Here is a 22,852-nt window from a genome sequence, read left to right as displayed (position 1 = left end):
CAGCGTTATAGGAACGTTTATTCACATTTAGATTCATGTCACACTGATGCTCGACCCGCGGTGTGAGTGTTTGATGCCCGGTTAGTACCAGGTACCCGGTGTTTGATGAACAGACGTTAAATGTGTTGAGAATGAAACTACGCTGCACGGCAGAGCAAGACCGAACTCGCTTTACATAAAATGTGAGAAGCAGCAGCCGTATCCCGTCTGTACTGTTTACAGCTGAGCAGATACAGTCGAAGTGTGGTGACGGGCAGTGTGGGTGGCGTACGGCCTCACACGCCTGATGTCCAGGGGTCTGACCCTGCGTCTGGTCAGTGTCACGTCTGTAGGGGTTTAATGTACTTCAATCACACACACACACAAATATCCAAAAACATTAAAATCTAAGACTATAAATGAGCAAATGTATATTACCCAGAGGTGTAAATCATTAATAATGCCCGGTGCGACTCGATCAGGACGAAACAAGGCGTGTCCAGACGTGTATTCCCCTCACAAGCTCATATAAACTATCTAATCATATCTGGGCCTGTAAGAGTTTTGTGCAAGTAAATACACTATATGGCCAAAAGTATAAGGACACCACTGCTAATTATTAAGTTCAGCAATCAAAATCAATTATATGCTTTTAATTTTGCAGCAAAAATTGGGTGCCAATAGTGACAAATGACTAAATGAGCACAGATACCCACAGACACACTCCAAGACCCCTTTTAAGAAAAGTGAGGGCTGTCGTAGCTGCTCGCAGATGAGAGTCGAAGGTGTCTAGATACTCGTGGCCATACAGTGTATCTGTGTAAGACATGAACGATCAGCGGTCAGACGCTCCTCTCCGGTTATCTCGGACCCCATCTGATATTCGTGAGTCCTTGAAATTGTTTTTTTAAAGCCTGTCTGTCCGACCAATCGGACTGCAAATAGGAATCGTCGTCTGCTTCATCCAGCTTCTGCAAAGTACAAGAAAACAGTACAGATATAAAATAAAGATCATAAATCAAGAGAAGTTTCAATAAAAACAAAAGATTCTGATTCTTACTTTGAGTTCTTCTTGTCTTTTGTAATAGTGCATCATCATCTGTTTTTGTTGCTCCTCGCTGACCAGTGGTTCCCGTGCCGGTGCTCCCTGGCCTCCCTGAAATTAGGTTAATAACGAAGGTTTTATGGTCACATCTCTAAATAATTTAATTAAAACGTTTATATAATTCACTGCTGCTTTAGCTACAGAGATGAATGTAAACAGTGCACGCAACACAGACGCTCGGGTGGCGCAGCAGGGTTCAAATCCCTAGAGGTGCTTTCGGCCAGTCGGGCGTCTACATACAGACGTGATTGGCTATGGCAGATTTTCCGAGGCCCCTGGCGTCCTGTCCAGGGTGTGTTACTGCATTGTGTTCAGTGATTCTGCATTGATTATGACATTACCACTGCGACCCTGACCAGGATAAATTGGCGGTATAACATGAAATTGAATGCATGGTTATAATCCGCTGGTTCATTACAGTTCATAGTAATAACAGTGCATAATGTTTTAGTCATGTGACCAGCAAAGCTCTATATTACGCATGGACAATTTTTTGTATCTGTATCTCCTGATCTAGATTTTACTCCGCTGCTGCTTGCACAATCTCCGATCTGATCAAGGAGAGCCGGATCTCCACACGCCCCCTCCCAGGCGCGTCCAATCTGCAGGCACTATAGTTTTGATGGGATATAGTGCCCCATCATATGGTACGAGGGGTCACTAACTGGGCTGATGTGAATAAAAATGATCCGGTCTTTGGTGTCACCAGATTCTGACCCCATCGGTACATCTATGGTAAATTATAGGCTGGTGTATTGAACACTATTGAATAGCTGGAATACATGTGCTGAATTGTAATGTTAACTACATGTGATGAAGTCAGTAGAACAGTTCGTACACAAAACTAAAATACGACAGGTGATCTCGGTGATTTTAGGATAAACAGAAAGTGGCACGCTCACCCGCTGGATCTTCACCACGAGCTTCGTTTTCTCGTTTTTGCCGACGTAATCCTGTAGTTTTTTGCCCCGCTGAAGCTCTTTAGATGCCCACCAGAGCTGAGCCTCCTCCTCTGGGATCACTTGCAAAGACGCCTGCAGGACACGAATCACATGACCATCAGAGTGTCTGATTATTGCAGTCTGAATTCCTGCTTTTAACACTGTAATTACACATTTAAAAGCATGGCACAGTGGTGGGCACAGTGGTGGGCACAGTGGTGCAGCTGGTAGACCGGGTGGCTACTACAAACGACCCCTAGATATAAAGTGGGTGTAAGAGAGAGTGGAAAATTCAATGGACTGGTGCCCTATTCAGGGTGCGCTCCTATTTTGCTTTCAGTGGCACTATACCCACCATCCACTTTGACCTGGGTCAAGTGATTTCCACCAGGAAACACAGGTGCCAATCAATCTCCCTCAGACATACCCAGTCGTGTCTGTATAGATGCCCAACCGGCTGACCGCTGCACCACCCTCGAACATTAGTAAAGCCCACCTGTGTTCCAGCAAGGTCCTCCTGATCCTCAAACTCCATTCTGATTGGATCATGTGGCGGCAGGCCCATGGGGTAAACGATCATTACTGCTCCTCGCAGCTGATCCAGAGCCTCTTTGACCATGTCCACGTTAACGCAAACGTTCGCCTGCACTTGTTTCTTAAATTGAAAACGAAGATATGAATTAATGTCACGACACAAGCATCAGGTCTAACTACGGTCAAAAACTTACTTTTGAAATCAAAGCTTTGGCTTCTTCCACAGTCTTCTTCAAAACCGTCTTCATTTTTTCACTGGGGGCTAAACGAAGAGAAGAAAGAAACTGGACTCAGCTATGAAGCACTAAGATTATATTTACATTTTTGGCATTTAGCAGATGCTTTTATCCAAAGCAACTTACAGTACTGTGACAATGTATTGTCTAAGCAATTGAGGGTTAAGGGCCTTGCTCAAGGGCCCAACAGTGACAACCTGGCAGTGGTGGGGCTTGAACAATCAAGCTTTCAATTACTAGTCCAGTACCTTAACCACTAGGCTACATCTGCCTACTGTTGTACTGCCTGGTCGAGATGGACAGAAGGCTCTGTTGGGTGCCCAATCAGATATGGGAGGGAAGAATCGCAGACTATCACGCGCCCCTTCCACCACTTCTTCTCACCAGCCAGAGCTGGAATCTTACAGAGAGTGGGATCGCACACGGAGGGCCACGCCCTACCATCTGTGAATCAACCATCTCTCGTGCAGGCGCCTCGACCAGCCAGCAGAGGCCGCAATTGTAACAGCAACGAGGTTCCCATCCGACACAACCGGTCATTTCTGTGTGGACGCCTAAAGCAGCACGAGGGGCTTACCGTGTCCATTCCTGCGCCCCAGCTCATCCTTCTTGAACTCCGCTCCTCCGCTGGGGATGCACCGGTCCTCCCATTCGTCCTTTAGGTTCAGATCTGTGATCTGATCGTCTGCAAGGCCTTGCATGTTTGGGGGAAGCGCGACACCATGATCCGCCAGTTCAGGAATTTCTGTATAAGACAACATATGGGCAACATTTATCCACATTTCGATCATTTGAGTGAAACTTTACCTGCTTTTGGGGAACAAAAGGAGAGAGTTTACAGTGGTAGATGGGACAGTGAGGTTTATTTTATTTCATTTTTATGTTTTCATGTTTGGTGGGTGAGGTTTCCCCAGTCTACATAGTAAGCCAATCCATCACGAGGCCTCACCCTGAGACATGGCCAATTATGTCCGTGGGTAGACGCCTGCCTGGCCGCTAGCATATCTGGGGAGTTGAACCCTGGATCCTAAGGCGCCCATGAGCTAAACAGAATGAATAAGAACTTAATGGTTAATGCAAGGTCTTGGTATTCCACACATATACACGTCAGTACCAGCGGTTTCGAAAGCAGTGGTGTTGGCGTATCTCAGTCTTAAGCCCTGATTGGTTTACTTTCTACCAGTTCAAATACAATTTCTATTCTGATTATAACTGAATGAGGTGTTAATAGGTGTTAATAAGTGTTAATAAGTATCCATACATACAGACCAGGTAATATCAGCCCTATATAAAACCCTTCCCTACGCAAATGTTTACCCAGATCAGGGTCAGAGTTGATCTGGAGCCTAACTGGAAACGCAAGGCGCAACAGCATCAACTTGATTCATTCACTGTCTGTTTTACCAACACTATATCCTGGTCAGGGTCATGGTGGGTGCAATTCACTGGGCAAAAGGAAGGAAACATCCTGGGCAGGTCGCCAATCCATCTCAGTGCAATCACGCACACATTGGGCATGTTTTTGGACTGTTGGAAGAAATGGGAGCTCCTGGAGGAAAACTTCCATACAGAAAGGACCCGGATTGCTCCACATGGGAATCGAACCCAGGACCTTCTTGCTGTGCTGTGCTATTTTATACAATCTATGAAAAGTACATTTTTAATAGGACTGGCCTGGAGCAGATGAGTCCAAGACCTCCAAACGTTATGCCACTGGCCTGGTGGTTCTGCTAAATAGGTTCTCCTAAACTAAACATGGTCCCCGTAACAATATAAGCACTCACTCAATTTCTTAACCGCTTATCCAATTAGGGTCACTGGGGATGCTGGAGCCTATCCCAGGTTTTCAATGGGCGCAAGGCACACAGTAACACCATGGACGAGGCGCCAGTCCATCACAGGGCAGGCACACACACCGATAGGGCAATTCAGTGTCTCCAATTAACCTGACTGCATGTTTTTGGACTGTGGGAGGAAACCGGAGCTCCCGGAGGAAACCCACGCAGACACGGGGAGAACATGCAAACTCCGCACAGAAAGGACCCGGACCGGACCGCCCCGCCTGGGGATCGAACCCAGGACCTTCTTGCTGTGAGGCGACCGTGCTACCCACCGAGCCACCGCAATATAAACAGAACAATAGAATTATATGTAAGGATTTCCACAGAATAGAGTGTAGCTTACCGGAGCAGATTCTGTCCACCTTCAGTCTTCCGTTGTAGGTCTGAGTGACCTGCTGGATGAGCGTCTCGATGGAAACGTCCACTGTGCTGTTAAACACAAACTGACTCTCATCTCCGCGTTTAACATGGAGCTGCACCATCTCTGCTGATACTAAACACAAGGACAAAACAACAGCACGAATTCAGTATCGCGGTATCGGTATGACGAGGTATCGGTATTAAAAGACCCCGATTATCGTTCAACCGCTGTTAGCGTTACCATGGTAACCCTACCACACAGAAACTGCTAGCACTTCCTTTAGCTTGCACTAAAATAACACGGAAAGCTTTTAAATCACAAAAGCGTCTCTAAAATACCACGTACACATATAATAAAGCCAAATAATGTTTTAATTCGCAACTAAACGAACCAAAACACACAGAATGTACGTTGTTGTACTTACAAGCATTAACTACACGAGTCTCCACACACAGCAACACAACACAGGCCTCGGGAGCAGTGACGTCACGATAATACCGTAATGTTTGGTATATTCGAGCCCCAAAAAAATTAACCGTAATGTGTCTAAAATAAGAGCATAAAGATATTTGTTGACATAAACCTTAGCTGTTCTTATTTAGTCCACATTATTAGTAAATAAATAAATATTTAAGCACTTTATACAGTTTAAAACCACATTTATTTATTAATAATGTATTAATTGCGATATAACAACGTACTCTCCTGCATAACAGTCTTGCTTCGTATGCTTTTGGTTTTCAAATGTAGTACTTCTAAAAGACTGCCACCAAGACGACTGTTGCCCTTCTTTGTTTGTTTGTTTGTTTATTAGGATTTTAACGTCATGTTTTACACTTTTGGTTACATTCATGACAGGAAACGGTAGTCACTCATTACACAAGATTCATCAGTTCACAAGTTTAATATCGAACACGGTCTTGGACAATTTAGTGTCTACAATTCACCTCACTTGAACGTCTTTGGACTGTGGGAGGAAACCGGAGCACCCGGAGGAAACCCACGCAGACACGGGGAGAACATGCAAACTCCACACAGAAAGGACCCGGACTGCCTCGCCTGGGGATCGAACCCAGGACCTTCTTGCTGTGAGGCGACAGTGTGTTGCCCTTCTTAAAAAGTAATAAACAAATACGTAAACAAAAGTAGAAAAGTTGTTCGCTGGTTCAAGCTCTTCCCTGAGGACAAATTCAGGTCTACTTTAAATTGGCCTTTTTCAGCATTTGTTGTTTTTTAAACATATTTCTAATGTTTTTTCCTGCTAACCTTCCTGTTTTACCAGCTAATCCAGCATAAAACCAAAAAACCCAGACAGTATTTGGCAGCAGAGGTCAGTTTGGACTCATCTAGCAATCATCTACTAGACCTGTTTGTGTTGGGTTTTTATATACAGCATGAACATTCCGTCATTCATTCATTTTCTTACCGGCTTATCCAATTACGGTGGTTGGGGGGTGCTGGAGCCTATCCCAGCTTTTCAATGGGCGCAAGGCACACAGTAACACCCTGGACAGGACGCCAGTCCATCGCAGGGCAGACACACATACATACACATACACACACCCAGGAAATCCACGCAGACACGGGGAGAACATGCAGACTCTACACAGAAAGGACCTGGACCGCCCTGCCTGGGGATCGAATCCAGGGCCTTATGCATTCTCTAAGTATATATACACAAACGTATATGTGATATATGATCAACTAAAATGCACACTGCTCTGAAATGAAGAGAATACAATCATCACAATGTAAAACAATTAAACTTCATGGATTTATACTTCAGTGATTGACCAGCTTAGATGGTTTTAGAGGTGGTGGCCAGACTTATCATTCCTGACTGATTCTTCTCTAGTTTTGTGGTTTGCTAGAGTTCTTGTCACTACTGGTATCATAAGGTGGTACTTACAGCCCATTCAGGTTACACGGACAGTCCAGCTCCTTCAGGACGGCACATCTATTGGTTCTGACGCTTCGTCTAATCAGGATTTATAGATACTGTATAAATATTAGTGACAGGCACTGACTTACGTATATCTAGCTAACAAGTTGGGAAACAAGAATTCTGTCAGTGCCATGAGAGCTCTGTGCTAAACTAATAGACATCTAAATGATACAGATAGATTGAAATCTAACATGATTGTGTGGTGAAAAATAACCCACAAAGACCAACAGTACATGTCCATGTCCATTTATTATTGCATACGCACGACACCGATTACTCCATACAGCTGTGCAACTTGATATGACCTCGGATTACAAGTTAAATACTAAGTACTGAATTGCAGTCATGGTTTGTGTTTATACTTACAGTCACGCTACACATCGCTTAACACGAATCTTTATACTACTGAGCTGAAGTTACGAACATCACGAAAGGAATGAATAGTTAAACCTCGGCTTGATATTTTAGTTAGCTGGATACACATTAAAAGTACAAAGTAATGCTTATACTTTTCAGTGGTTATGATTTTCACCCAGAAGCTCAAATAAAAACACATTTACTCACATTCAGTCAGACTTTATTTCAGAAATCTTTTATTTAATGGTTGATAATGTGTCACCGCTCAAGTCTTGTAATGACCAAAGAGGGCCTTTCCATTAATATTCAACAAGCAAACCTCCTCTACGTGAAGCAAAACACGGAGGAGGGTCGTACTAAAAATGAAAAGTCGTTTTACTATTACTATAAACATTCAGACACCAAAAAAACCCCTAAAATCTCATCACGACGCAATGAAACTTGAAAATACAGACTGAGGAAACCCACAGTAGAAGACGTCTCCGCTACCCTTGCTCACCTAGCAGATAACTGCCGTTATTATACAGAAATTCCCCATGAACCCAAAGTGTGCCAGTATGCACATGACTCTACAACTCAGATCAGCAGCGATACCCACACCCGAACGAAGAATAAGAGTGGCACGATGAACACTGCACGAGAACCAGCCTTCCCCAAATACCAGGAAAAAATATCTGCGCCCGAGAGCAAATTCCAGGATCAAAACGGAGCAACACGGGACGGAATGTGCTCGTTATAATACACATCTAATCCTCAAACGACACCGAGTATTAACAGTGTCAGCACGGGCAAGTGCTAATCGATCGAGGAGTGCAAGTGATATGTCTTTTTATTCTGCTGTGCGTGTTTAAACATGCTTGAAGACGCCACACATATTCAAAAGGCTGGTTAATTAAATCGAACCTGCCGTGCAATGGAACCGCGGGTCAGCACCTCACCAAAACACAAACAAGTGCGCACACACACACACACACACACAGTGCATATATGTAGACAGACGACACCCATCAGAACACACCAAGTATATTAAAATAAATAAACGTTTTCCAGTGAAGTACCAAAGAAGAAACATGAGAGTAAGAACACCGACACCAGAACTCACTAAAATAAGCACATTCTGTAAACGCACAGGCGGACTATTCCAAGCTTTGGATGAGGTTTGGCAGGACGGGGTGAGCCGGTGTACGGGAACACGAGCACACACAGCACTCTCCAAAAAAATTATGATTAAAAGACCTTAAGCGTGAGAGCTTTTTCAGTGTAATACAAGTATGTCAGGAATATATTAATTAAGAGAGAATATATTTATCTATAGACCACAATGAATGTACATATATTTACAACTAAAACACGTCAGTCTAGAGAGATACAGAGAAGAATACACAGAGTACAGAATATAGAGTATAGCCATACACAATAGGGGTGCTGCGATACATTAGGTACATTAGGTTTGAACTTGGAATGCATTACAGGATCCTGCATTTACAGTGGAAATCTGTATTAATAATGATAATACGATTCTGACATGCCTGATGATAGTGCTGAAGCTTTACTTCTTTACATAGGCGCCCCCAATGCTGTAGGAAGCATTTTCAATCCGGGCTTTTGTGCGCGTTTAAATTAGAAATGGGACGAAAGGGACGGAATTAACACCAGGTACTTGATGGCACTCTAGAACAAACTACCCACATTTTGTCTATGATCTTTTTTTCCAACCCAGGCAAAACAATGCAGCAATGCATCTTACTCTCACTGTGGTTTACAAGATGTGGCATAAAGCCTCCACAAGGGGGCGTTCGTGTACAGGTTATTATTTTCCTCTGCGACACATTTTATCAGCTTTAAATAGCAGGATGCACTGCACTGTAGCTACACAGTACATAGTGGTGATATAAAACACACACACAAAATGAAAGGTGCTGCTTTTTAATGATTCGACCTGGTGCATCGTAATCAAATGTGGGCAAAGGGTTCGAATTAATTTATCTGCTCATGTGGTGCATTCACCGATATCTTAGCTAAGCACTAATCCCACAGTGTGAACGCATGATGAGCACTAACACCAGTACAGGTACGAATGCTTTACCCCTGCAGTCTGGTGAATCTACAGTCCAGTGCTTGAGGAGGGGGATTTTATTGGTGTTTTTTTATATCTTGATTATTAAAATGAATCTACAGACTGCAATATGCGCAGAATCTTTGCATCGCTACACCCCTATTACAGAAGGAATGCATATTTACGATACGCTGTGTGGTGGAATTGTAGAAATTAAAACCGATTAAAGATACATTCATAATGACAGGAAATCCAGAAAGAATCTGAGTTTAAAATATCTAGGAGTTGTTATAAGTAAGTGCAGTTTTCTTTAATTTCTTTAGTTTTCCGCACCGGTGGCCAAAAATGCATAAAACTGAAAATAAGACGCATTAATATTGCACAATCTCTCACACACGTCCCTGTGTGACTGTATATTCATATATTTTCGTATAGATACAGGTACCAGGACCGTTATTCAGTCAGAAAGGAGCCGCCGTGTTTCTCGATTTCAGTAAAACAGCACACCATGGACACGGTACAAACAAATACAGGATTCTGTCTGATCACCACACACACACACACACACACACACACACACACACACACACACACACACACACACACACACACACACGTCCCATTCAGCACAACACTACATCATACATTATTATCTTTCTGTAAACTCCGGGATCAGGGGGTTCCTTGGGGTTATGCTGGGATTGGTCCTGACTGCCACAGGAGGGGGCAATAAGGGCAATGCGGGTGTGGTGAGGGGCGGCCAGTTGGTTCGAGGGTCAGACCCGAATACCGAATAGCTGTTCTGTGTTTGCTGGTTGGGCCCTGTGAGCGCGTTCGACGGTGGAGATTTGACCGTAAATTTCAATCCCGAATCGTCATCGTCGAAGGTCACCCACTGCTGGACGCGCTGGGTCGCGTCGCGGGACGGAGGGAGGGTGGAGGCGCGCAGTCCCGGCTCGACGTCGAAGTCGGGCGTGAGCGAGCGCTGCTGTAGCGATGCGGATCTGCCGGAGAAAGGGTTGGTGCTGCTGGGTCTGGGTTGGACGTCGGGGTCCGTCACGAACGGGTTCGAGGAGACGGGGAGGACCTCCTGCGAGCGGCTGCGAGAGGGAGGGGGCGGCGCCAGCAGAGCAGGGGAGGGGTCGGCGGGGTTCGGCGTCCGGTCCGGCTGGGAGAACGTAGGAAGCGGAGTGGAATTCAGGGAGCGCGAGCACGTGGACGGGGAGGAAACGGGAACGGAACTGTGGATCGAGGAGCTTCTGGACACGGACTGGGTGATAAACCAAGGACTGGAGGAGAGGAGAGAATCCAGGGGGTCCGGCGTCATTTGTGCTTCTACTTGGATGCCGTTTGTCCAGTTCTGGAGAGGAAAATAAAACAGAGCATGACAGATAATGTGTATTTATAATTCATTTCAATATTTGACTCGTTATGATTCTGTGTTTATATGATTTATGAACAAGTGGGACCTCTTGTACTATGAATTATGGGTAAGCGATATGAAGTCTAGTTTAGTTGTCCTGTTGCTTTAAAAAGAACGTACCTTGAGGTTACCGGTTCAAGCCCCACATTCGCCAAGATGCCCCTGTTTGGCCCCTGAGCAAGGCTAAATACACTATATGCCCGAAAGTACTTAAACGCCCGACCCTGAGCGTGCTGGACGTCCTATTTTAAAAACAATCGGTATTAAACTAGAGTGACCTCGGTGAGATCTTCAGCTGTAACAGCTATAACAGCAGCCGCTCTACTGAGCTGGTAAAGCGGCCTCAGACTTTTCACTGCACAGGTTTGTGCTTTTAATATTAAAATGCGAATAAAGCATAAATAAAACCCCAAAAAACCAAGAAAACTCACTCACTACTCACTAAACGCAGGACGAGCTGCAGATTTTGGCTCTGTTGGACTGGCGTTGTGAATGTTGCTGTGACGCAGACATGACGTGCAGTATTCTCACTGTCTGTGCATGATGACTGGACGACACCGAGTCCAGATACTGAATTACATTAATTATTATTTAGAAAAAGCTAGTAAAAGAGGCTGATAAGGCTGATTTCATGATAATCAGCCTTGACTGGTGCCAGCGTCGCCCACATGAGCTCAATCCATGATAGGTGTAGGTGGTCTGACCATATATGATAAAGTTCAGTCGACTCGACGGTGTGCAGGAAGTGGATGTTTGAAATGGCGAATAAAACAATGATGAAAGACAAGCTGGGTGATACAAGACACAACTTTGTTCGAACCTTTCAGTCCTTGTAAAACATGTAGTTACCAGTAAGACCATCAGAGTTACTCAGAGAAAGCGTTCGAACAAAGTCTCACCAGACATTTTACATCATACCACCAGGTAACAACAAACTACCTATAAATACAGTAACAATAATGAACTGAAACATGTAGGGGGATGAGCGAGTGGAACAGATGCTGATGTATGAGCATCCACTGGGATATTGAATTTTATCCCAAGGTAGTAAAGACGAGTTCATGAATAATGACCAGACCCGACTGTCACTGGTAAAAAGATCAAAGCTGGTATTTCTAAACCCCTCCCTCTACCCCAGTCTTAACCAAAAATCAGATTAATTCCACTTTGATAAATAAAAGTTTGATAAATTTAGATACACACCTCCATTTATTGGATTTAACAGACAAACTCAAATATCCGGTCTGATTGTTTAAAATTCCCACGAGAATCGTACCGAGACCTGTACTTTAGTAACTGTCCACTAGGTGGCGCATGTCTCTCTGTTTAAATAAGCGAGAGGCTTCGTTTCGCCGGGAGGCTCGCTTCGTTCTCGCCTTTATCTCTGCGTTTTATGCTTCATTTGAGCAAGTTCTAGAGCTCAGATATGGTTTTGAAAGAAAAAGGAATTTATTTACAGGTTTTACATGACTTTTTTACATTTCTAGATAGATATACAGTTGTACAGTACAATGAAATTCTTTCTTTGCAGCTTGTTTTTGGAAGCTGGGGTCAGAGCGCATGGGGTCAGCCATCGTACGGCGCCCCTGGAGCAGACAGGGTTAAGGACCCAACGGTGGCTGCATAGCAGAGCCTGGATTTGAACCGCCAATCTTCCAGTAGATGGCCCAAAGCTCCACCCACTAGGCTCCCACTGTCCCTATTCACACTATTCATTTTACTGTGGATCATATGTGCATGTTTAGCACTTTTGTGGACCTTAGTGCGGTGTTTCGTGCCCCCTGAAAAATAAAACCATCGCAGTTTCAGACAATCGCATACAGAGGTTCCACTGTAGTATTTCTGTATTTGCTTTAGACCAAATGCTTCTATCCCTTTCTTCCTTCCTAGTTTATAACTTATTCATGAACCTTTCTTCACAACCGTAGGACAAAATTTCTGGGATATAAAGTGATGCTTCTGTGAAGAGAAGAATCTACAAGAAATACCTTTCAACCTGAGGATTGCTCCTGCTTTAAAGAGAGAGAAAGTTCAACACACAAACACACACAAGTGTCAACACAAGCGGGAAGTATCAGAAAAGATAAACACACACACACACACACACACACACACACACACAGAGAGAGAGCTGGACTTACCTGAGAATCAGAAGCAGGAGCTGCCTCCGGTGGCAAGGCGTGGGTGGAGCGGCTGCGGGGCGGCGGTTTGGGTGACGCCAGGCCAGGCTGAGCTGGCGTGGCGGCTGTCGTTCCCGTGGCAGCTGGCTGAGGCTGCATGGGGGCTGCCAATGTGGGCACCATGGGTGGGGGTAGAGTGGGTATCATGGGAGGGGGCAGCTGGGGCTGGATCGGAGGCCGTATAGGGGAAGTGGCTGGAGGCTGCACGGGAGAGACCATCTGAGGCCTGACGGGACCGGGAATCGCGGGAGGAAGAGCTAAAACACAAATAAACACAATAAATTAATAACAGTAGAGAAATACTGTCGTTGTGTAATTTAATTTAGTCGTCCACCCACCCAGAGGCAGATCCGCTGGTTTGTTCTGTGGATCCGGGACAGGTCTAGGAGCTCCGGGGTGGTTGTCCGATGTGGGTCTGGGGGCCCCGGGGTGAACCTCAGCTATAGGTCTTGGTGCTCCAGGATGAGCCGGAGGAGGAGGCCTGCTGATAACTCCTGCCCTAGGAGGGATGTTCTAAAATAATCGAATAAAGAACGCAAGATGTGATTATTGAGTAATGCTATTCTAATCTGGCAAATAAACATTACAGTACAGTGGAACCTCCATTTAACGGACAAAATCTGGAAAACTGTCTCAGTTTACCCGCTCTGATTGTTTAAAATTCCTGCAAAAATTGTACCAAGACCAGTAGTTTAGTAAATGTCCGCTAGCTAGCGCACCTCTCTTTGTTTACATGAGCGATAGGCTTTATTTTGTTGGGAGGCTCGCTTCGTTCTCGCCTTTTTCTCAGTGTTTTATGCTTCATTTTAGCAAGTTCTAGTGCTCAGTTATGGCTTCAAAAGACTAGAAAAGTGAGATAGATAGATAGATAGATAGATAGACCGACAGATAGATAGAGATAGACAGACAGACAGACAGATAGAGATAGATAGACAGACAGATAGAGATAGATAGATAGACAGATAGATAGAGATAGATAGACAGACAGACAGATAGATAGACAGACAGATAGAGATAGATAGATAGACAGACAGATAGAGATAGATAGACAGACAGATAGATAGAGATAGATAGACAGACAGACAGATAGAGATAGATAGATAGATAGATAGACAGACAGATAGAGATAGATAGACAGACAGACAGACAGAGATATATAGATAGATAGACAGACAGACAGACAGATAGACAGACAGACAGATAGACAGAGATATAGAGATAGACCGACAGATAGATAGCTAGATAGATAGACAGACAGACAGATAGACAGACAGATAGACAGACAGACAGAGATAGATAGACAGACAGAGATAGATAGACAGACAGATAGAGATATATAGATAGACCGACAGATAGACAGATAGATAGATAGAGACAGACAGACAGATAGACAGACAGATAGATAGAGATAGATAGACAGATAGATAGACAGACAGATAGACAGAAAGATAGATAGATAGATAGATAGATAGATAGACAGATAGAGATAGATAGACAGATAGATAGACAGACAGATAGACAGACACAAAGATAGAGATATACAGAAAGATAGACACAAAGATAGACAGACAGATTATAGATATAGACAGATAGATATATAGATAGATAGACAGATAGATAGAGATAGATAGACAGACAGATAGACAGACAGACAGATAGATAGACAGCAATTGTGTGTTCGATACTTTGGCTTGAATTATAATTAAAAATAGCAGCAGTAGTCTATATAATCTTGTTAACAATATATACAAATATATGTATTACCCATACACATTATGATAATCATAGGTATATATATCGGTATGAATGAATATACAGTGTATCACAAAAGTGAGTACACCCCTCACATTTCTGCAAATATTTTATTATATCTTTTCATGGGACAACACTATAGAAATAAAACTTGGATATAACTTAGAGTAGTCAGTGTACAACTTGTATAGCAGTGTAGATTTACTGTCTTCTGAAAATAACTCAACACACAGCCATTAATGTCTAAAATGGCTGGCAACATAAGTGAGTACACCCCACAGTGAACATGTCCAAATTGTGCCCAAAGTGTCAATATTTTGTGTGACCACCATTATTATCCAGCACTGCCTTAACCCTCCTGGGCATGGAATTCACCAGAGCTGCACAGGTTGCTGCTGGAATCCTCTTCCACTCCTCCATGATGACATCACGGAGCTGGTGGATGTTAGACACCTTGAACTCCTCTACCTTCCACTTGAGGATGCGCCACAGGTGCTCAATTGGGTTTAGTCCATCACCTTTACCTTCAGCTTCCTCAGCAAGGCAGTTGTCATCTTGGAGGTTGTGTTTGGGGTCGTTATCCTGTTGGAAAACTGCCATGAGGCCCAGTTTTCGAAGGGAGGGGATCATGCTCTGTTTCAGAATGTCACAGTACATGTTGGAATTCATGTTTCCCTCAATGAACTGCAGCTCCCCAGTGCCAGCAACACTCATGCAGCCCAAGACCATGATGCTACCACCACCATGCTTGACTGTAGGCAAGATACAGTTGTCTTGGTACTTCTCACCAGGGCGCCGCCACACATGCTGGACACCATCTGAGCCAAACAAGTTTATCTTGGTCTCGTCAGACCACAGGGCATTCCAGTAATCCATGTTCTTGGACTGCTTGTCTTCAGCAAACTGTTTGCGGGCTTTCTTGTGCGTCAGCTTCCTTCTGGGATGACGACCATGCAGACCGAGTTGATGCAGTGTGCGGCGTATGGTCTGAGCACTGACAGGCTGACCTCCCACGTCTTCAACCTCTGCAGCAATGCTGGCAGCACTCATGTGTCTATTTTTTAAAGCCAACCTCTGGATATGACGCCGAACACGTGGACTCAACTTCTTTGGTCGACCCTGGCGAAGCCTGTTCCGAGTGGAACCTGTCCTGGAAAACCACTGTATGACCTTGGCCACCATGCTGTAGCTCAGTTTCAGGGTGTTAGCAATCTTCTTATAGCCCAGGCCATCTTTGTGGAGAGCAACAATTCTATTTCTCACATCCTCAGAGAGTTCTTTGCCATGAGGTGCCATGTTGAATATCCAGTGGCCAGTATGAGAGAATTGTACCCAAAACACCAAATTTAAGAGCCCTGCTCCCCATTTACACCTGGGACCTTGACACATGACACCAGGGAGGGACAACGACACATTTGGGCACAATTTGGACATGTTCACTGTGGGGTGTACTCACTTATGTTGCCAGCTATTAAGACATTAATGGCTGTGTGTTGAGTTATTTTCAGAAGACAGTAAATCTACACTGCTATACAAGTTGTACACTGACTACTCTAAGTTATATCCAAGTTTCATGTCTATAGTGTTGTCCCATGAAAAGATATAATGAAATATTTGCAGAAATGTGAGGGGTGTACTCACTTTTGTGATACACTGTATGTAGTAGAAGCAGTAGTATAGATTATAACCAATATATACATGTAATTATAAATATAAGAGATAAAAATGTCATATGTAGGTTTGACATGACGGTATGAGTGTCAGTGCGCGTGAGTTAAAGTCAAAGTCCAATTTAACGACCCCGTCGTAGTGTGGTGTTAAACAGTCTGAATGCCTGGGGTACAAAAGACCTTCTCAGCCTGTCTGTGGTACCCAAAACGGGCATCTAGATACTGCTGAGGAACATGTGAGGAATGTGGTTCTGTATGAAATATGAAATGTAGTACAGTACACCCATTTTAATATTTATTTACAGGTTTTACACTACATGCTTCCGGAACCCCCAGGAAAAAACACATTTAACAGACCAGTGCTCCTCTTTTTAGTCCGTTAAATCGAGTTTCCACTGTATCTTATCATTATATAAACTAAAGGTTTTTTTATATACTCTTTCTCTAAGGGTACCCACCGGTCTTGAGCCGCCCGGAGCTCCTGTAGGCTGGCCTCGTCCTGGAAGACAGCAGCAGCAAAGAACATGTTGTTTTTCTTAGCAATAAATGTGAGGGTGGACTCAGCTTCAGTGCATTCTAGCTATCCAACCCTCTTCCATGCCAACTGGCTCACGCGTATCACTCGCAAGGTTTCAGAGCCACTGTGTTCAGAGGCCGCTGCGGTTCTCTCATCTCCAAGCAATTTTCCCCCCACCCACCACCTCCTCGATTCACCTCTTCCTGTTCGACACGGGGTCAAACGCAGCTCGAGAGTGCGCTCCCTTTCTCACGCAACTTAAATAACCGGGACGCCTCGAATGGGCGAGTCAGGAAAATGCCAGGCCAAGTGCCAGCAGGCAGAATGAGATTACTGTACCAGTCAGGTTAAGTCAGGCTATATTTCTGAAGAATGCTAATGGATTATAGCACTAGGGCACAGAGAGGGTTCATTTCATTGCACTTATACTCACCGGCAACATCTGCTCTGGGTAAAGCAGGGCTTTTTTGTCCTTGGCAGCATGGAGGAGAAAATAATTCACTATTATTGATTAGCTTTAGATTATTGATCACTACAGTGTGATAGATTTACAATAAGATATTGAATAATTAGCCCCTTATTCTGCCACTAGGGAACAACAATGAACAATAATGGCTAAAACGTTAATCACGATGTTTAGAAAATGAGGCCGAATTAAAGCAATTCCACTAAGAAGTCATTCACATTCGATATCCAGCCCTGCTATCGGCCTTCCGGGTGCCTGCACAGACATGATTGGCTGTGTCTAAGGGTGGGCAGGCTGAAGGAATCAGTACATGACACAGTACAGTACAGAAGCGGTTGGCTACTACACACATCAGAAAGACGGCGTGTCTTGGGTACGGCCCTCCAGAGTCACGCTGATAAGGAAGGGGGCAAAGAGGCAGATTTACCTGAAGGAGGTGGGGGACGCTGTGGAGGTGCGGGTCTGGCTGGGGGGGCATTCGGCCGTGGCGGAGGGGGGCGTTTCGGTTCCAGTCCCTGAGACACTGGAGCTCCCGCTGCTTGATTATCGAATGGAGAACCTATAGAGGTCAACATCAGTGATGATTAACATCACCATAATACACAGGCAGCATCACATGGGCATAGCAGAAACATCTGCACAAACATCTGCAGTACTAGAAACATCAGGAGAACATCAGGCAGGTAAAAAGACAATCAATACACTTATATTTTTCATATACACTTATATACCTTTATATATTAATAATATACAATATATGAATCAATAAATGTAAATGATTAACTTTTTCTACGATCATATTTCGAAACAGCGACACACAAGATCTGGCGCTTTACCTTGAGGGGGTCCGGCCGTGCGCGGAGGAGCTCTGCTGGGCCTGCAGGGAGGCGCGGGCTCTCCGTGGGTTGGCGAGGGGCAGGGGCTGGTGCGAGGCGAGGCAGCGGGGGAGGTGCTCGGGCCCATGCCCAAACCTGGCTGCAGGTGCTGGGGGAGAATATCCTCCAACTCTTCCTCCACGTCACCTTCAAACACAGAAACATTTAATTTAATTCCCTTGAAGAATATGAACCGTCTCACAGCAGGAAGGGCCTGGGTGTCGGTGCTTTCTGTGTGGAGTTTGCATGTTCTCCCTGTGTCTGTGTGGGTTTCCTCCGGGTGCTCCGGTTTCCTCCCACAGTACAAAGACATGCAGTCAGGTCAATTGCGGCTAACAAAAACTGCCATAAGTGTTAATGTGTGTGTGTGTGTCTGCTCTGTGTTGGACTGGCGACCCGTCCGGGGAGTTTCCTACCCGTTAGCTAATGAATCTGACCCACCGCAACCCTGACCAGGATAAAGCGGTGGCCGAAACATACAACGAATGAATGAATATGAACAATGCGAAGAGGAGGAGGTTTTAAATAAGATATAGATTGTGTCAGTCAGGTAATGTGATGACACTAGAAGGATTTAAGCAGGTAAAGCATCTGTAAAATTTAGTTTTATTTATTTTTTATTTTATATATTAGGATTTTAACGTCGTGTCTTACACACTTTGGTTCCGTTCATGACAGGACAGGTAGTCACTGCACCCCCAAGACTATGATACCCTACGTACCCTCCATATCGAACTCGTCTCCCATGTCGGTGTCCTCGGCGAGCAGCGTGGAGCTGGCAGACGTGGGGACGCTGCCGCAGATCCTCTCCACACTCATCTCCTCTTCTAGACTCTTGATCCAGCCGGGACTCTTCAGACGGATGTCAATAGTTTTCCCCAGAACCTGGATGAACAACGATGTGGGACAAAACTTTAGACTCAGGGGCTGGAAAAAACCCCAACAAGAAACGACTTTTTTCAGAACACAATCGAACACACTCCAGCACAAAAGGTTCTGCGGTGCCCAGTGCTGAGATCCAGTGCTAGCTGCGCATCTACACAGACATGACTGGCCATGTCTGATGGATTGCCGGCCTGTCCAGGGTATCCCTGCCTTCGCCCAGTGTTTACCGGTGGAACCGGACCTGCCGCGACCCCGACCAGAATAATATTGCCATAATAAACTAATAACCTTTACTTACAGTGGACGCACTCAGTGAGAGCGCAGCCAGTGCGGAGTACCCTTCCAAAAACGTCACCCACATCTTCTCCTCCACAAACCTGTTCCAGAGGAAAGATGATTTAAAACAGCATACATACACCGATGAGGCATAACATTATGACCACCTTGCTAATATTGTGTTGGTCCCCCTTTTGCTGCCAAAATAGCCCTGTACCTTTCTATCAGAACCAGCATGAACTTCTTCAGCTCATCTGTTGGATCGGACCACACGTGCATCAATGAGCCTGTCGCCGGTTTACCACTGTTCCTTCCTTGGACCACGTTTTACAGATACTGACCACTGCAGACCGGGAACACCCCACAAGAGCTGCAGTTTTGGACACGCTCTGACCCAGTCGTCTAGCCGTCACAATTTGGTCCTCGTCAGACTCGCTCAGATCCTCACGCTCGGCATTTTTCCTGCTTCTAACATCAACTTTGAGGATAAAATGTTCACTTGCTGCCTGATATAATAATAATCCCCCCCACTAACAGGTGCCGTGATGAAGATAATCACGATTTTCCCGTTTTGTGAGAGCTTGGAATTAAATGGTTGCAACTTCATTCATGATGCTGAAATGGTTCAGCTCACAATGTTTATATCTTTTTTACATGGTCTTATTCAATAAGACGTCAAATAAATGGACTAAACCAACGTTTTCCTCATCCTACCTGATCAGGATGACCTCGCCGAAGGTCGCGAACTTGTCCAGCAGCTCGTCGATCAAAGCATCGTCGAAGTAGTCGTCGGGGCCCGAGCTGCACAGCGACACTAGGATGGTGCCGTCCGGTGGCCCTTGCAGGGCGATGACGTCTTTGTACACCTGGTGGCGCGCTACCGGGTCCACCTCCAGGACGTCCACGTCTATGATGGCCACCACTGGCCTGTAGAACACCGATATGAAATGAGAAACGAGCCATTTCCAGTGTTATATGCAATTTGCTGTGAAACTCGAAATGTACCACTGGTGGTACACGTATCCTAGAGGTCAAGGGCGTGTCAAAGCAGAGGACGGACTTCTGTTTGTCATACCTGTGGTCTGAAGTCTTGAGCTCGGCTCTGTTGTAGTACTTCAGCTCTCCAGGGCTCCAGGGATGCTCGCCGTCCTCGTCTAGTGGAGCTCCAACTACGTTCAGGTCCAGCTCCTCAGCTAAAAAGAGACATACGAACATAATAACAAGTCTGACCTCCAGCACAAAAACAGTACAACCCTCCCAAAAAAATAAACCCCACAGACACAAGCAAGCTGACCAGTTTTCTGAAAATCCCACTTCCTTCTCCTCCAGAGGATGCGGTCGGTCCAGGCAGGCGTGCGGCACTTCTCACTGGTGTCGTAGTCGTCGGAGAAGAGGTCGTACTTGTAGGTGGGAGCGAAGTCCAGCTTTCCTTCGATGAAGCCCTTAAATACCTGACATAATGATAGAAAAGTGCCTATGTTTATATAGTCTTAAATGTTATGTTTAATGAAACACAGAAACAAAACATCGTGTGTCCATAATTTAACATTTAAATGTGTAAAAAGCATTAGGAATGACTTTAAAAATGATTTTAAGTGTCAGGGAGTGCAGACCGTTAATGTGAATGCAGTTCTTACCTGGCCGGCGTTCTTCTGTTCCACGAGCTGGTCCCCTGCTATAAGGGCGTCCCAGTTCTGATGCCTGATCAGATCTTTCACCTCCTCGTTGGGCAGGCTGACGCGATAGTTGAAGTCCCCACACCAAAACACGTAATCGTGGGAGTAGAGCAAACGACCCTGATCACGAACAGAAAGAAAATGAATCAACCAATAAGCCCTAATAAATACAAACAACTACAATGTGGGCAAATTCTAATGTATTTGCTAACAGGTGTAATAAATCAATATATAGAGACAATGACAAAGTTCAGGCAAGGTTCTATCCTGTTCAAGCATGACTGCACAAACAACCTCTATAAAGACGTGATTTAAAGAAACTCCTGTGCTTCAGCCCCATTAAGCAGCTTTGGAATGAACTCTTTTGACTGAATGGGCACAAATTCCCACAGATATACTTCAAAGTCTTGTGAGAAGCTGCTCAGAAGAGTGGCTGTCGTTATAGCTTGTTTGAGATGTGATGTCCAACAAGCTCACAGTGTCCAAAACAATTCTGTCCATTTAGTTTACCTACTCTCCCATATGTCAAATTACCCTGGGTAAAGTAAATATTTAATATTTTTTTTTATCCAAATGCAATTACTGTACCATCCTGTCAAGGGAAATAAAAGCAGAACTTTATTTGTCGCCGTGGTTACCATAGGGAACGAGAGCCGGCGACTGATCTCGTTGTAGTCGTCGTTCCGCTCCTTGACTTGCGATTGGCCGGCAGCGAAGTGCGAGCAGAGGAAACATATGCTGGTGGTGTGGAAGAGCATGCGGATGGCCACGCCCCCTTTGTTCCCAGTGGCGCCGCCCATGCCGGTCTTGACCGTGTCGACGGCCACGTCCCTGTTCAGATCAATCAATCAATTATTCTGCACCAATGAAATGATAAAGAAAATAAATGATGTCAAAATATTTAACCATTATAGGATATAGCTGATCTTAAATCCTACTGCTGGTCTGTAGGACCTAGAGTTACTGTAAGCTGTAATGTGTTATTATGGCCTCCAATTCAAAAAATTCAGTCGGCTTTAGGAATCCACAGTAGAAAAGGGTTGGTGCATCCCCTAACTTAACATTTAAATGTATGAAAAGTATTAAAAGGACGAGACCTTGGTGTTAAATCAGTTTATTTTTGAGCCAGTAATCTGCACTGATCAGGTATTTCCAATTCATAGCCATTGCTCTTTGTGTCAGGTTGCATTGATGGACTAAATGTGCAACCAGGACCGCAAACGTTAGAAACCTCCGTCTTCTACCTCAGGGGTTTTAAACTTGTTTTTAAGCGACCCGCATTTTGTCCATGATTTTTACGCGACCCAGGCAACCCAAGCAATGCATCTTACTGTCTATGTGTATTACAAAGCCTCCACAAGGGGACGTTTACTTACAGGTTTATTTAATCATTAATATTTTAATCTGCGACACATTTTTTTCAGCTCCCGACCCTTAGGTGGACCCTCCCTGTGGTGCTGGACTAGGTCATTAAACCCCTGTCCCACCTGATCGCCCCAGGACCGAGTTTTGGGTTTTTTGTTCGACTCTTCCAGTTATTCCTCGACAGCAAACCAGTGAATGTCATAACAGCCTGAACCGGTGATTTACCTGATGAAGGCGGCGTGTTGGGGCCGGATGAAGATGAACAGACAGACTCCGACCAGCTGCTCTGAAGCCAGCAGGACGTATTTATGATCCCGCGAGATGCTCTTCTGCAGCTCGGCCGCCCACAGCTTCTGATTAGTGGTGCTGCAAAAAATGATCTCAGTAACTACAGCTCCTTATGGATGGATGT

At 44.8% G+C, this 22,852-nt stretch overlaps 2 protein-coding genes across 8 annotated transcripts in view; both read right to left on the bottom strand.

Annotated features, from left to right (window-relative positions):
• Position 1: 1 nt before the first annotated feature.
• Positions 2–5,495, bottom strand: cfap298 (cilia and flagella associated protein 298). 2 transcript variants are annotated; one of them, XR_010015245.1, is made up of 9 exons: positions 5,422–5,473; positions 4,980–5,129; positions 3,373–3,540; positions 2,754–2,821; positions 2,522–2,680; positions 1,987–2,118; positions 1,040–1,135; positions 418–950; positions 2–326 (listed from the first exon to the last, which is right to left on the bottom strand). XR_010015245.1 is itself a non-coding variant. In XM_063014034.1 (8 exons), exons 2-8 carry the CDS (start codon positions 5,116–5,118, stop codon positions 840–842), a joined length of 873 nt encoding a protein of 290 aa, XP_062870104.1. In that variant the 5' UTR covers positions 5,119–5,129; positions 5,422–5,495; the 3' UTR covers positions 2–839. The 2 variants fall into 2 exon arrangements, 1 of the variants encoding a protein (XP_062870104.1); XM_063014034.1 differs by having other exon boundaries at positions 2–950; positions 5,422–5,495.
• A 1,677-nt stretch (positions 5,496–7,172) lies between these two features.
• The window catches only part of synj1 (synaptojanin 1), a 31,346-nt gene continuing 15,666 nt past the window's right edge, over positions 7,173–22,852 (bottom strand). For 2 of the 6 annotated variants that reach the window (XM_063013560.1, XM_063013561.1), the window contains exons 15-29: positions 22,666–22,806; positions 21,714–21,906; positions 21,037–21,195; positions 20,694–20,850; positions 20,475–20,592; positions 20,114–20,326; positions 19,422–19,500; positions 18,961–19,123; positions 18,200–18,385; positions 17,791–17,922; positions 17,331–17,369; positions 16,839–16,879; positions 13,297–13,471; positions 12,920–13,215; positions 7,173–10,715 (exon numbers count right to left, since the gene is read on the bottom strand). In XM_063013560.1, the coding sequence (XP_062869630.1) occupies positions 10,005–10,715; positions 12,920–13,215; positions 13,297–13,471; positions 16,839–16,879; positions 17,331–17,369; positions 17,791–17,922; positions 18,200–18,385; positions 18,961–19,123; positions 19,422–19,500; positions 20,114–20,326; positions 20,475–20,592; positions 20,694–20,850; positions 21,037–21,195; positions 21,714–21,906; positions 22,666–22,806 (2,803 nt within the window). In that variant the 3' untranslated portion in view covers positions 7,173–10,004. Of the gene's footprint in view, positions 10,716–12,766; positions 12,791–12,919; positions 13,216–13,296; positions 13,472–16,838; positions 16,880–17,330; positions 17,370–17,790; positions 17,923–18,199; positions 18,386–18,960; positions 19,124–19,421; positions 19,501–20,113; positions 20,327–20,474; positions 20,593–20,693; positions 20,851–21,036; positions 21,196–21,713; positions 21,907–22,665; positions 22,807–22,852 lie in introns of all 6 variants that reach the window. The other 4 variants (XM_063013563.1, XM_063013564.1, XM_063013565.1 and 1 more) reach the window with 4 other exon arrangements.

The sequence above is a fragment of the Trichomycterus rosablanca genome, chromosome 18 (assembly GCF_030014385.1).
Source record: "Trichomycterus rosablanca isolate fTriRos1 chromosome 18, fTriRos1.hap1, whole genome shotgun sequence".
In the NCBI taxonomy this organism is placed as follows: domain Eukaryota; kingdom Metazoa; phylum Chordata; class Actinopteri; order Siluriformes; family Trichomycteridae; genus Trichomycterus; species Trichomycterus rosablanca.
The sequence above is the reverse complement of the archived record's forward strand: the minus strand, read 5'-3'. Positions and strand labels throughout refer to the sequence as shown.